A 14962-nucleotide genomic window follows, 5' to 3' on the forward strand; every position below is an offset into this window, starting at 1 on the left:
ATTATTGGAAAATGTCTGGCCTTTCCCCAGAGTGCAACCAAATGATTCATCAATTCATTTTACTTTAATTTCCTCCCTTAACACTCCTATCAGGAGAGCTATTAAACTCTTTACTTGATCACTGAATCCCAGATCTGGGACTTCTCAGCAAAAGACATCCATCTGAGATTTCTTGTGCCAAACCAGCTAGTTTTTAACCCCTAGTTTGAGTACTTAGGGCTTCAACCCCATATAGTTAAGAACTGTGGTTTTCTGTGGCAGTCTTGGACATGAAAATCCAAATAGTTTTCTACTATTAAAATTCTGAAGTGAAATATACAGAAGAGTGAAAGCTGTACAGTTGAGTTATCAAATATCTCATTCTAGATTTAATATAAAAATATATAGCTGTAGAAGTTAATTACTAAGTAAATCTTTTTTTCATGGGTTGCCATTGTCAGCTTACATAGCCCAACAAACACTGCATAAACAAACCTGACAATTAATTCCTGGAAATTTCAGCATATTTATTTTATACTGCTTAATCCATTCCGTTCATAATAAGTACCAATTAAAGGTAAATCAGCAAACATGGAAACAAAGAAAAACAGCATGTTTACACTGTAGCTGATCTTAAACACTTAACTGTTTTTTGATATGTGGCTGCGGTTGTAGATTTGCATTCTGCTAGCATTTGCGCGAGTGAAGCTTCATCACTTTAACATTCACAAAGAGAATTAAATTCGGCCTTATGCAGAGATGGCTAACAGTATAAATATATATATATATATATATATATATACAATTTTAAGTAGTCACAGCAGAGCTTACATAGGATGTGAACCTTTGGGCTGACCTTCCATTTGGGGGTCAATTTCCCCTAGAAAGGAGGAGAGGGGGAAGCATAAAGGCTACCAGATCAAGTTTCTTCACATTATAAAATGTGAAATAATATACTTGCAAAGTTTTGCAGTATTCATCTGGCTCTAATAATGATCCAAAGTGAAATCCGAACAAAGGAACGTACAGAATGAAAAAGTAAAACAGAGCAACATTTAATCTCTCACACTTGTAATGGGTCTTCTTTTAAAAAAAAAAATAGGTGGATAGCAAAACACTTCTGTTAGTTACTACATTGTTTTACTTACGAGGAAAAAATCCTCTCTTTACTCTGAATGCCTTCCTTGGGCAAAGTTCATAGTTTTGCCACAATTTTTGTTTATTTTTCAAAGAGGCTATATTGTCCATAGGTCCCATTACATATGGATTCCAAAAAGGCAAACACCTAAATAAAATTCACCTTATTTTCGCAAGAGCTGATCACTCTCAGCTCAAAAACACAAGTCTTTTACTTAGCAAAAATAGATTAGGGCTCCCCATCTTGCACCCCATAGTGTGTTGTGGTTTAGGGCTAAGGCGCCTAATTTTATACATTCAGGTTTTGGCTTTTGTGACAAAAACCCAGACCAAATCTGAAAAGTTAACTTTAGAACCAAATTTTCAGAAACATCTTATCCCAGTCTCTACATTTGTGCCCCAGAATCCATGATTCTATGAAACCTTAAAATCCTAAATTATATGAATAAAGAGCAATTGCACATTCCTAATTTGCACAATATGTAGTTTGCAATGTGCAGGCAGGATTTTGTTCAAATGATTGCTTTTGCGATATTGTAGACAGTTTTATATTGTTTTGGTTTTGTAATTTCGACAGTGTTTGCAAACTAATGCCTCTTTGTTTATTAAAACCAGGACAAATAAAACAAAGCCATTGCACTTAAAAGAGTTACTTTAAAAATAGCCTACATTCAACATCAAGCCATCCTTTTGATCAAAATATTCTGGGATTTTGTGCTTTTTATTCCATGACTTGAAGTCTTGAAATTACAGGGGTCAAACTAGAGCTAGTGAACCATTAAAGGTGGATAAAATAGCGGTCCACAGGAAAATAAGTACTGGCTTACCATACATTATAAACTGTCATTGTGACAACACCTTCAAACTACACACCAAGCTTGACACAGCAGGGTGTTTTGCATATAGTTCCTGGTCTAATTGTACTATGATTGCAGTTGATCTTAGTACTTGTCCATTAGGCTATACAATACCAATAATTTTCAAGACTATTTGAAAGCTTTCAATTCATGAAATAGAGGATTGCACTGAGAGCTCTTCAAAGGAAAGGAATAAAGAGTTCCTAAGAAAACAAAACAAATGAGAATAGGACCTCAGCAGCAGCATAGATCTGAAAAGACAAAAGGTCAAAAACAAAGAAGAATGACAAGGTCACCATGTTTTCCCAAATCCCTATCACAACTATGAAACTATGGCAACTGTGGGCTACAAATGCTAAGTGGCCAATGAGAAGTCCCCATTTTCATATAGGCATTTCAGGAATATCTATGATAAATACAGCCACCTCCCATCCAGGTAGTGCTGGCATAGACTTTTTGGTCTTTGAATTATGAAATAAGTATGCAGGTAGCCTGCTGTTTCCTCCATAACCATCCTGTCAGTCACCTTGATTTATTTTGTTAATATGTCACATGAAATCCTTGTATTGTGAATCTCCTCTCTTATACCTGTACTTTCAAGTTTCCCTGGGAATTAGTCACCCCAAAATCCATGTGAAATACTGGATAAAAAAAAGTCTTATTTATTTAGTTTTGCCCCAGACAGAATGTATTTTTATTGCTATTAATAAAAGGACTAGATTGAGCCTTTAAACTCTACCAGGAGCATGGAGCAACACATAGGGGCATTGCCCCAAAAAGAGCACTGGGAATATGCCCCAGACATACACCTTCAAGGTGCAGTTCCTCCTTACCTCATTTCCATGGGGTGGAGTGAATGCATCCTATGTCAGCCCTTTATAAGATGCAGTATGATCTCCACTCTGCCCTATGCATTCAGTCAGCTCCACTGCCCAGCATACTGGAGAAGTAGAGACATGGCTTCCCTTACTCCCTACCCCCCTCCTCTAAACATGTATGTATGAAGGCAGAATACCTCACACCCAAAACTAATATCAGGGTAGATCCTACATGGCCACACTAGGGAGTAAAAGGTGCAATTACCCCCCTCATTCAGTCACGTGTGACCAGGGCCCAACATTAGTATTTCATTAAATCCATTTAAAATATCTTTCATAAAGTCATTTACAGACTAGATTACAACTTGGTGCAGTATGTTTCTTAAAATCTTTTAGCAAGTCACGTTCTTTCTTCCTCAAAGAACAGGTGTAATAAGTCTAATCCTCCAGCAATTTCTGTGCTATATGCTTAACAGCAAAATGGAGAACAAAATTATATCCCTTCTGAATATAATTTTTCTACAGAAAAGTTGTGCTGTCTCTTTACACCCAAGGCTTTTTAAAATTATTCCAACTGTGATAAACACATATACCTTGCTGTAAACACATTGTGACCATTTCCAATATGCATTTTAAAGAAACTTACAGCTCATCAGTTCGGAAATAGAAGAGAAAAAAGAATCTAATACACACACAGTCATAAGATGAGAACATTAAATTAAATTAGCCAACATTTTACCTGAAATAGTGATTCCAAATTTCACAATAGATCATCTGTTTCTAAGATGTCTGGAACGGATTCCGTTTGGGAGTAAGTATAATTATGAGATCACAATGATCATAGTTTTCATGCTGGCTGAGGAGATGTCTCACACTAACAGGGAGCTGCTCTTGACCCTTCCACAGTAGTATCTGTGATATTAACAATGAGGTCTGACATCATAACTCCCAACATAACAGATCAACCATCGGATTTTCCTTAGCAGTTTTTTTAACATCAGGAATATCTCTATTGAACTAATCTCTTGGTCTTCATATATCATGGTTTCTAGATTTTGAGAGAAACTGCATATCCTCTTTGGAGGATACACCCATTTAAACAACAAAATATTGATAAACCTCAGCATGCAGCTGAAACCTTCACCCCATGTAGCACAGTAGTGCTTTGAAGGGGCCAGCCCTGACACTCAAATCCAAGCAGGCAGAGGGGAGGAGCTACCCTCTACAACCTCCAGAGCCCTGGTTGATTAGACAGGTGGCAGAAAATCTCACCCACAAAACTTTCTGGTACTAGCCTTCTCCCACTGGAGGAGGGGATGTCACTCCAGCATAGGAGCTCAGCCCTGCCCAAGCAAGGGCATGTAATTGGTTACAGGTAGACTGGTTGGAAGTGTTCCATTGGATTTTTGTTTGTTTGGTGTTTTTTGGGGGGGAGGGGAGGAAGGGGGAAGAAAGAGAACAGAAAATGTTTTTTTTTCCTAAAGGAAAGTTTTCCATAGGAACTTTTTAATCCTCTCCCCTCCACTGTTATTTGTTGGAAAACCAAAAGCACAAATGTTTTGCCACTGAAAAAAGGGAGGAGGGAAAATGTGTGTGTGTGGGGGGATACCCCTCTTATGCCCCTCAGAAAAGTAGAAGTTTTCTTAAATGTCTTACCAAAAAGATTTTTGTTTTCATTTTTCAAGCATCAGGCTAGCTGCCATTCTACAAACTCTGTAGGGCTGGGCTGCAAGAAAACTGCACTGTATGAGTGGATGGGCTTCAGAAACTGCAGAGCCAAGCATGTCCCAAGAAGAGGACTGCAGGAAACAGCCTGGGTACTTTGCCACAGCCAGGCCAGGACTACAGCTAGAATCAAGCCTACCCAACAGATGTCTTAAATCAGCATGCCTGACTAGGAATTAGCTAAACCTGAAGTTAATACATGAGGGGGATTTAGGAGGAGTGCATCTCTCCCTCCTCTGCTGGAAGTAGAAGGAGAGCTCCAGTTCCTCATTGGTTGGTGTGGCAAGAGCTATTTCAATCATTCAGAGAAATTAGGAGAAAGTGTCTTAATCTGGCCCAGAGTTGAAGTGACCTATCAGGACAGGCTTTGAAGTCAGCCAGCACTTAGCTGGGCAGGAGGGCCAATGTAGCACAGCCACTGGGGATTGGGTAACTGCAGACACAGTGTTCTAAGGACCTGATCCTTTCTTCTTGCATAGTCACTTACACATATGCAAAGAAATTGCACAAAAGCAGGTGTAAATGCTACCAAATCGGAGCCACAGATTGTATAGTCACACTACACAGGTGTAAGTGACTACAGCAGTGCAAGGCAGGGGAGAACTAGCATTTTTATTTTAGATTTTGAAATCTCTGCCTCCATTGGTAGAGGCTACCAAACTCCTCACAAGGAAGAGGTCATTTCTGAGCCACTATTCTTCTTACTAGATGCTGGTTGCTGGTCTAAGAATCCACTTTACTCAGTGTTTACTCTCCCCTCTGTTTCTTATCCAGCAGGTTTCTGGGGTTGCTTTAGTTGCTCCTCATCAACAGATTTCCACCACAAAACAGATTTATCCCAAAACAGGCTTCCTGTGAATTCCCTAAGTGTGTTGGACTTTGTGAATTTCATAAAGAATTAAATTTCAGCAATGACTGCTATGAAAATAATAAATAATACATAAATAATACCTTGCTGAGAAAACTTGAAGTGAACGAGCAGCAAAAGGTAAGAGAGGAGAACCCGGCAATATCTGAAAAGTGTAATACCTATAGACAAAATACATGGTAGAGAGATAAAGTAACACAAGTTGTGGAACTATAACAGAATAACCAAAGCCTGGATTAAAGAGACTGGAGGTGTGTAATGACATCAAACTGATAGATGCTGTCAAAGATGATAAACAGCTACACAGAAAAATACAACTGTTTTAAGATACCTTTTACTTTCAATTTGCACATGTAAACTTGGTATATAAAACTATATTCCAAAATCATCCCAATATATTGTCCATAGTGGCTGCACCATGGAGGAAGTATAAGGACTGAGGTAATCACTGGGCAGAAATCACTTATTTTCCAATTGCCACAGTAATTCTCCCTAATTTTACAGGGCTGAAGCAGCTTCTTGACAGCAACCGAAAAAGTAGTTTTGTAGTGATTTTTGTCCGTCTCCAGGCACAAAAATATGGCAAATATATTGACTGATGCTGGAAACTGGCAAGAGATTAAGGTGATGAGCAGTTTCAGAACATTTTGCTCTCTGTCAAAACAAGCAATAGTTTGGGAATCGCTTTTTTAAACGTGGGCACTAAAAGCTGATTTGTAGCCTTACAACCCAGCCTGACCACTATGCCCAGCCCACCTTCCCAGGAAGGGGAGTGGCAGCCCAGTGAGGTAACTGATTTCCTCCCCATGTAGACTCCAACAATGCAAGTAGCCGGTGCAAGGACCCCAGTGACGTAGGCTCCTCACCACACCCTTTACTCTTTGGCATGGCCGTGCATCAGGCCTTACAACTGGCCAGAAAATAAGAATTCTTTTTAGTTAAAAATGTCAAGAGTTCGGAATTTGTTTTTGTTCTGTGCTAGTACAAAACACAGGCTATTGGAATTTTTCACAAATGGAGAAATGCATCCACCCCAAGGTAGCTAATAGCCTAATGTTGGGGTCACTCACCTGGGTTGTGGAAGATCCAGGTTCTGCCTGATTCAGAGCAGGGATTTGAACCTGGGCTACACACATCCCAGTTGAGTACTGCACTCTCTCTTGCCCAATTAATATTTAATTATTTATACAAAGTGGAACAGGCATGATTGAGATAAAAACTGACTTCATAGGCTGGTGGTTAGGGCACTCAACTAGGATGTGCAAGATGCAGGTTCTCTGCTCCAGATGAGGCAGAGCAGCCACATGGGTCTTCCGCATCTCAGATGAGTGCCCTAACTCCTAGGCTATCAGCTGCTCTGGGATGGGTTTGCATCTGTCTCCCTCACTCTCAGACCCTAAACCTTGCTGCGGAAATTTTCTGTTTCAACTTAAAAAAATAATAATAATAAAGCTTTCATCGAAAAATTCTGAACCAGTTCTACTCACAACTGACTCCTACATACAGAGGCAGCTCTTAGTATGCCTACTTCTTACCTTCCATCGGATGCCACTCTCTGACGCTAGCCAAGCACTACATTCAAAGCAGGAAAATGGTACTGCCCAAGTTGCAAGAAGGCTTTTAAAGTTTTTAAAGCTACTTTGTGACCTACTTTCTGCATTACAGCAATGCTATAGTTAAGACTGTGCAGGTATCTCCATTAAAACCACATATTCTGAGGTACTCTTTACCTATGTGGTGAAAAAAGCACTTCTAAATGCTTCTTGGCATACAAGCCATAGCGTGGAAGAAACATTTTAATAAGCAGTTTGGGGTGAGGGTGGAGGGTGAAGGGGCACTGTTCATTAGCTTTTGAGTTTCAAGAAAACCTAAGAAGCCTCGAAGTTTTGTTGCTCCCAATGCAGTTTTTGGCTCCTATAACTGATTGTTTTGAAATATGAAGTTTAGCACCCTATGATCTAACCCCATTTGCTATTACACCAACTGAGGATCTGACCTACAGACAATGTATATGGGTTATAGCTGCTTTAATACATTTTTATAAGGATTTTGTATGATAATGTATTCAACTCTGAATAGATTCTATAATAATCAGCTTTGAGGTAATTACATATTCTAATTGTGACTAATAATTTGCTTATAGCCACCGAAGGTCAGTCTGATTTTTCCGCTTTTTAAATCGGAACTATTTTATAGGCAAGGAATACGATATATATCATGATTATTAAATATTTATACTACCTTAGCATTCAGAGGTCCCAATCGGACCTCTGCTCAGAACACAGATTATGCACAGCGCAAATGCATACAAAGACATAATTTCCTGCCCCAAAGAGCCAGGGTTTCAAATTTCCTCAGCCTTGCAACTGCCATTTCTGTTGCTGCTTTACCAGTACTGAAGAACCATGCTACCATCAGGAATTCTGTGCCTTCTTTTCCTGGCCACTCCCCTAAGCTAGTGGTGGTATAGAAACTGCTATGACAGTTGTATACCACCTGAAGATTCCCCTATGCTGGCTCCCCCTCCCAGCTGCTAGCCAAACCAGCTTTAGGGCTTCTATCACCACTGGAGCAGCATGATGGATCCCTAATGTAGGGTAAGATCTTGACCAACATAATAACTGAGTATAATAACTAAAATGGTTTGGGGCCACACCATCTTTCACTCTCTCCGGCTGAAATAAAGCACTTAAAAGTTCAGTTCATGTTTCCTTTCCCTCCACTTCTTGTTATCATAAATTTCATTGGAAGAGAGAGTGAGAGAGACACTGAAGACTTGCAGTTTGGGATAAGGAATTCTATTGCTTTTAATGTTGTCTTTGCCTCTTTAGGAGTGATAGGATCAGCCCCTTTAATATCTGTTCTGGTTCAATTCTTCTCAAGTATCTTAGATGATTTTGGACAGAAAGAATTTAGACTCCTACTTCACATTCTGCTCTCCCCAGTTCTTGGACAAAGTTTTAAAGTTGAAAGAAATTAGTACTATTTGGGTGCTCATCCCATGCTCTCAAACCTCCATGTGCAGTCTGACACTGTAACTAGCCAAGCCTCAAGCATACCTCAAACATGCCAAAACTGACTCTCAGTACAACATCAAGCCCTATGATCATCTTCTAAGATTTCAACACCACTCTTGGCTCTTGAGCTTGTAAAAGTTTGACTTTGCTGTTCTCAAAGAAGCATGAACAGTGAGTAAATTAGAAGTGGTAAAAGAAAGCAACCCTACACCTGGGCAATGAATTTGTATGAGCGCTCATGCATCTTTCTAAAGTAAATTATTCCGGACCACTGTAATCATTTCAATACAAATTCCTCAGGACCAGATTCTGATGCTGTTACTCATATTCAGTAGCGCCTTATTCTCCGAGTGCTCCCATGAAGTCAGTAAGACCGTTTGTGGAGTAAGCTCCTTATTCCAAGGTAAGGAAGGGTATCAGAATCTGGCCCCTAATGGCAAGAGATTTACCTTTGATGGAACTGTCAGAGTGCACTAAACTCTCATGTATTTTAACTAGTTGCTACAAGATCAGCAGAAAGGGGCACTTCAATAATCATTCCTGCAAATGTTGTCTTTGTTACACAGCCTCGCATAAAACATCATTCAATTTTTATTTAAAAGGACTCTTAAAAAAAGAGGCGTCCCCATTGGAACAATGCATGGCTTGACATTGCTACTGTCCAAAACTGACAAGTCTTACATTATTGCACCCTGCTGCATCTGTTATATGCTAAGGGCTACCCCAGCAGGCACTGGAAACAAATTTGAATACAAAGGTAATCTGTTAAAGAACAGTGAGAAACCACTATGCCAGGTCACACTGTCAGCTGTTTGTAGAGAAATGGATGTTGTCTACAGATGCAAAAGGTTCACTGAGACATAAAACAGGAAAATCTTAAGAAGTCTTTGTGTGATGTTTTCAGTCTTCCAGTGTTGTTAGATTTGAACAATCATGTTCTGCTATTTATCTCTGATGTTTCTCAGCACTGCTGCACCACGCTGCTCATTCCAGCTGTAGCAGCAGGCTTTAGAGAAGCTTCCAAGCACTGGAGTAAATTATGTTTTTGCATTGTAACGGAGAAAAAGCAAGCATCTTTTGAAAAAGTTTCTTGGGAGTCTAAAAATATCTTCTCAGGCTCCCCAGACACAGACTAAAAAGCTTGCAGACTTTTTTGGCAATGCCAATGTCATCTGTTTGCTAAGCCTCTGTGTAAAGGCTTCCCATAATCTCTGAGCAGAAACTGTTTCAATGCAGGGGCATTACACAGATCAGTGTCTATTTCCCACAAAAGATCTACCACATGAGTTGAATTTACTGAGAAAGTTCCTTTTGAAAATGTGATTAAAAAAACCCCACATAATTACAGTAATTGTTAAATATTAGTGTAAAGTTAAGACGTGTCTAATCAACCCCTTTCCATGAGATAGTCCTGATGGCTAATTACCTGTTTGACCACATGATTTACTTCTGGGTAGTGATTTATGTCTGTTTGTCTAAATAATCTCCACTGACACTTCTAACACCTACTGGTGAGTGTGCATCTGATTAACAGCCCATTCTCAACACAAATCAGTACCATAAAGTCTTCTTCATAGTTTTCTTCTGACATTCATCAACATTATGCTTAAATATGTATTACATTTTTAATAGATCTTGGTTTATCCACATGAGAGACAATGAAACATTGAAAACATCACATATGATTTTTTTTTCCTATAATGTATTTCTTCAACATATTACTGAAATTCACAAAAGGACACAAAATCATCACAAAAAGATCATTATGACCTGTTTCTAAAGTTACTTAAAAAGTAAGCTTAAACAGAGCATTTCAAGATCATTTACATTCATTTGTGATCTTTGACATTCAAAATATAGACACAGAATTTTAGTCACCATTAGAGCAAATAGTTTGCTTACAAGATTTCATCAGACTACTCTTCATTCTGATTCGTTTCTAAAAAGTAGTATAAACCAAACTGATATCCCTGTATTGCTTCTATGGAGAAGAGACAATGTTTTTACTCCATCATAAATCATCTGTTTCTTCACTGTAGCTGCTGTCTGTTCAATAAATGACACAACATCAGATTTCTTTTGCTCAGGTTTCACCAAAGAACAGCAACAACAAGAAAGGTAAACCCTTTATTGTGGTTTAGAAACAGATATCAAAAGAGCCAGTAACTCCCTTTCAAACAATTCATCCACATCTGCTTGAAAGTTAAATGCTACAAGAAGCCACTCGGCTCCTATAGCCTAGTTTCCACATATATTTGCATATAACATGGATCTGAATATCTAACTGCTGTGCCAATGTATGTATGACATTAAAAAATTAGCCAGACTGGACAAAATAAAATGGAAGAAAAATCAGTTTTTTTATTGTAATGACCAGACTATTCCATCATTATGATTGTGTATTATAAAGGATAACTTAATGATTTACTAAACAACTGTGCTAGTTAAGTATACACCTGCTGCATATAAAACTTATAATAAACATACATTTTTAAAGACAATATGAGTTAAAAGGCATCACAATTTGATATCTCTCTTTAGTTTTCAGCACGCATATATAAAAACTATAAGTTGCTTTTGTATACCAGTTAAATGATTTCCAAGGAAATCTAACTGTATATTAACATGCACATGCTATAAGAGTAGAAGAATGTAATGGTAGACCAGCAACACACTCATTAACGACCCGTATTACTTAATTTCCATCTGTAGCTGGTATTGACCCAAAGGCAAAATAATGCAGAGCTGACCACTGCAATGATGGTACCACTGCATAGTTTTTATTATGGAAGTTGATATTTATTGAGAAAGATGAAGTTTAACAAAGCATAGAAAAAGTTTGGGACTGTTTGAAAACTTTTTGGAAGCACTGTAAGTAATTGTAACTCTTACAACCCTCCTAATTTTGAGAGTGCCTATTACAGTGTTATGCCAGAGAGCAAAATTAACTTAGATCTGTTTAAGAACCATTTTATTTAATTTTCACCATGTTATGAAGACTCAATACAATTTGCTCTTATCACTGCATTTTAAAATAATTGGAAAATATTTTACTTTAACAATTACAATTCAATTTATTATGCAAAAATGGGCAAATTGTCTCTACAAGGTATGTTGCTCTGTAGAAAAATAATGATATTCATTTAGTCCTCCAGTTACTTAAAAAAAAAAATCTCCTGCTGTAACTAGAAGAAAAAGGCTTAGATGTATATCAGGCAGTCATGTACAATTCCAATGCAGAGTATTTAAGACATGTCTAGACTTTGTCAGATATAATACCTTTTGCTTAAAAGACTTTAGGCAGAAATTGCAGGTACAAGGACAGATTGCATAAGCTATCACATGCTTGCTGCAACTGTATGAACCGTTATTGGATTTTGAGAGCAACCCATAGCGATGAATAATTTAAGAGCTAATAAAATATTCAATTTGACTGATGCATTGGTTTAATTTTAAAATAAAAATGATTAATGAAAGGGGCCAAGTCTAAATGTTAAAGAAATTAGCAAGATACATGCTCAGCTAATACTTGCTCTACACAAGTCTGACAAAATCGCATTTCTTTTTTTAGTGCATCTCAATGCATTAACCCTTACCACATGGCCGTTTAGCCTATGAAAAGAAAAATCGGTTGGATACAACGACACTGGTAGCAAGTTCGCGCTGCGTTTATAGGCTGGGGACTATCTGAGGAGAAACTCATCTTGCACAGGTAGCTATTTGCAATGATGACCCCGCAGAGAGCTTTAAATTACAGTAAGAGAAGAAAGTGGGGGAAAGTACCATTTCATTGTCGGTTCCTCCACTTAAAAAACAGACAGTGCTAGATACTAGGGAGCGGGCAGCTGCCAGATCATTGTCTGTGGGGACTTAAAAAGCAATTCTAGAATCAGCCTCGATCACCAGCTGCCCTTTGCTGGGCTAGCCTTAGCCCTAGCAGTTGCTGAGTTTGGTGCCGTGTGTGTGTTACAGGGCTGAGGGTATGATTCACGGAGCAGCAGCAGCACTGGCAGGGGAGGTGAGTGTGAGTGAATGACCGCAGCACAGAGCTCCCAACAACGGGACTGGGTTGGGCGGCAGCTGCAGTTGCTGCATCCAACTCTTCCCTGCCTCCACCCAAACGGGGGCTGCCCATCTCCACACCTATGGGACAGGCAGGCGTGAGGTTCACGCAGCCACCCACTCGCTCCTTCTCTCATTGCTTTAGAATCAAAGTGCAGAGACAATCAGTGCAGAAAACAGCACTGGGGGTGGGTAATCACCATACGAGGAACACCCCTCGCTGCATCTGAGAAACTAACTACACATCGGGTTTCATCCCATCACCGTAGAGGAGGCTGCCGATTGCGAACATTATACTAGGAAAGGTACTTGAGAGCCTCACATGCACATTGCCTGACTCCCCCGGATCCTGTGGGCTAGCCTAGCGATGAGGGTGAGGAGGAGTTTCAGATCGCAATCCCTGCTCAGCTCAGAACAGAACTGCTTTGGGTGAATCCCTCCAGCTCCGTACAGGGGAAATGGCAGGCACCTTTTCTGATGGGGGGGGGGGGGGGACCTTTCCCTTGGGGCTGCAGCCAGATGGGGATATTTCAATCAAACCCGGCACAGTGGGAGGCTTTTTTCACACCCCTTTACCCCCCCTCCCCCAACAATCTCTCTTTTGAAAACTGCACAGAAAGGATGCTTTAATCTGCCAGGGAGAGCGCCTCAAATTCTGGACCAAACCTCCCCTGTCGCTACAAACTTGAATACACCGAGCCAGCAGCGCTTCGTATTTCCCAGTATCCCTCCTCTCCGAAGCGTTCCCATGAAGATCAGACCAAGCCTTCGCTGGCTTTGCATTAAAACAACAACAACAACAACAATCCTCGTTACTTTATTATCCCTTCTCGCATCCTTAGGTCATTAAGAGCCTGACAAGATGAGCTCCTGCAACTTTTACTACGAGAGGGGTGGGGATGAATTAAAAACCCATCGGATTAAGGAGTGTGTTTTATTCCCACATTTCAGATGGAGAATGTCCTAGTTAGAGAGCCAGCCAAAAAGAAGATTGACACAGGCGTTCATTAGTAGAGCGGTATTAAAGCCCGTGAATGTGTTTGCAAACTGTTCAGCATTTTGCTGGCTCTTCAGCACCGAATTAACACCCTTAAAAAATGAAGGGGAAGATGTGGACAGCTCTTGTGGATATGAAGTCTTCCCAACCTCTCATCTGGATTACATTTAAACTCTTACCGTCTCCTTCCCACTAATTAAGCATAGTTACTAAACAGAACATGTGTGCTGAGGCCAGGGCACCTAATCCGACACAGACACATTAAAAAAAAAAAAACCACACACACCCACGTTGTCAGCTTTGTATTATTCACAGCTTCCAATAGTTCGTCTCTCCCCCTCCCCCCCAAGATCGCCTGCGTCAATTCTCACTCCACACAGCGCACTTCGCTTCTGACTCTGGGATCACTTGGCTTCCCCGTGGCCCCACGGACACCCCCCACCCTCCCCACTGCCCTCACGCCCCTCCTCACCTTGGGTGATTTGCGGCCCCCCGAGGCTCAAACAGAGCAAAAGCCAGGCGACCAGCAAGCGGCTCATCGTGATCCTTTTTCCTCCCCCCAGGGGCGAGCCCAGGCAGGGGGCGGGGGGGTTCGTTTGGAAAGAAGGAGGAAGAAAGGGGGAACCTTCCACCAGGCGACTCAGCAAGAAGATGTCCTCTTCCTGGAGGTTCCTTGGAATAAGGCTAATTCTCTTGGCGGGTGGTTGAGTTCTGCCTCTTCCCTTACTAATAAGATCCCGGAATCAGGCAGAGCAGCTCACAGTCTGAGCGCTGCAAGTCCATCACGGCTTGCAGAGCAGGGGCTGGTCCGGCGATGCGCTCGGGAGCTGGCTGGGTGTGTGGCGCTCCCCCCTGTCTACCAGTGGGCTGGTGACAGCCGCCTCCTCCGGCGCCTGCTGCTGCAGGGGCTTCTGCCGGGAAGGGAACAATGAAGGGAGAGAGGACAGAGCCCTGCTGACTGGAGAGCGCACTGTATACAAACAGAGGCGGCGTGCCTCGGAGCGGAGAGCCACCTAAGCTCCCTCCCCCCCCGCACTCCCCTCCCCCTAGTCCCTTCACTGGAGTGGCTCCTTCTGCTGGAAGAGAGCGAGAAGACGACACACAAAGAGAGATGAGCACAGCCACGCCCTGGCACCTACTCCACCCTCCACTAACAGCCCCGCAGCCACAGGGGCTGGAGGACTCAGTGGAAGATGGACAGCGCTATGGAACAGGAGGGAGGTGGTGGTTTCTTGTAGCTGGCCTGGGTGGGTTTTATTTTCCCAGCTGGTGTTTGGTAACTTTGCAATGAAAATCCTCACCCATGTAAAAGCTTGCTAAGGCCTCCTTGTGCTGGGGGAACTGTTCCCCTCGCCCCCTTAATGGGTCATTCTTAGATTGTGAAAGTGCAAAGAGAAACAAATGTTTGCTGATTTCCTTCTGCTCCTTTTCTAGGTGACTTCAGGGCACATGAAAAGGTCCCAGAGACTGAAAGGCTCTGCCCCTTGGGAGGCACAGTCACT

The 14962-nt window shown here is 41.1% G+C and overlaps 1 protein-coding gene and 1 long non-coding RNA gene across 5 annotated transcripts in view; both read right to left on the reverse strand.

The window, feature by feature from the left end:
- LOC135984287 (uncharacterized) overlaps positions 1–4842 on the reverse strand; it is a 31645-nt gene extending 26803 nt beyond the window's left edge. For 2 of the 3 annotated variants that reach the window (XR_010602212.1, XR_010602214.1), the window contains exons 1-2: positions 4448–4842; positions 3531–3703 (exon numbers count right to left, since the gene is read on the reverse strand). This is a non-coding gene — a long non-coding RNA (uncharacterized LOC135984287). Of the gene's footprint in view, positions 1–793; positions 2225–3530; positions 3704–4447 lie in introns of those variants that run through there. The other variant, XR_010602213.1, reaches the window with a different exon arrangement.
- EDIL3 (EGF like repeats and discoidin domains 3) overlaps positions 1–14604 on the reverse strand; it is a 437051-nt gene extending 422447 nt beyond the window's left edge. Inside the window, exon 1 of one of the 2 annotated variants that reach the window (XM_005288154.5) lies at positions 13933–14604. In XM_005288154.5, the coding sequence (XP_005288211.1) occupies positions 13933–13999 (67 nt within the window). In that variant the 5' untranslated portion in view covers positions 14000–14604. The remainder of the gene's footprint in view (positions 1–13932) is intronic. The other variant, XM_065599142.1, reaches the window with a different exon arrangement.
- Positions 14605–14962: the final 358 nt, after the last annotated feature.

Source organism: Chrysemys picta, chromosome 6 (genome assembly GCF_011386835.1).
Source record: "Chrysemys picta bellii isolate R12L10 chromosome 6, ASM1138683v2, whole genome shotgun sequence".
NCBI classification, from domain to species: Eukaryota; Metazoa; Chordata; order Testudines; family Emydidae; genus Chrysemys; species Chrysemys picta.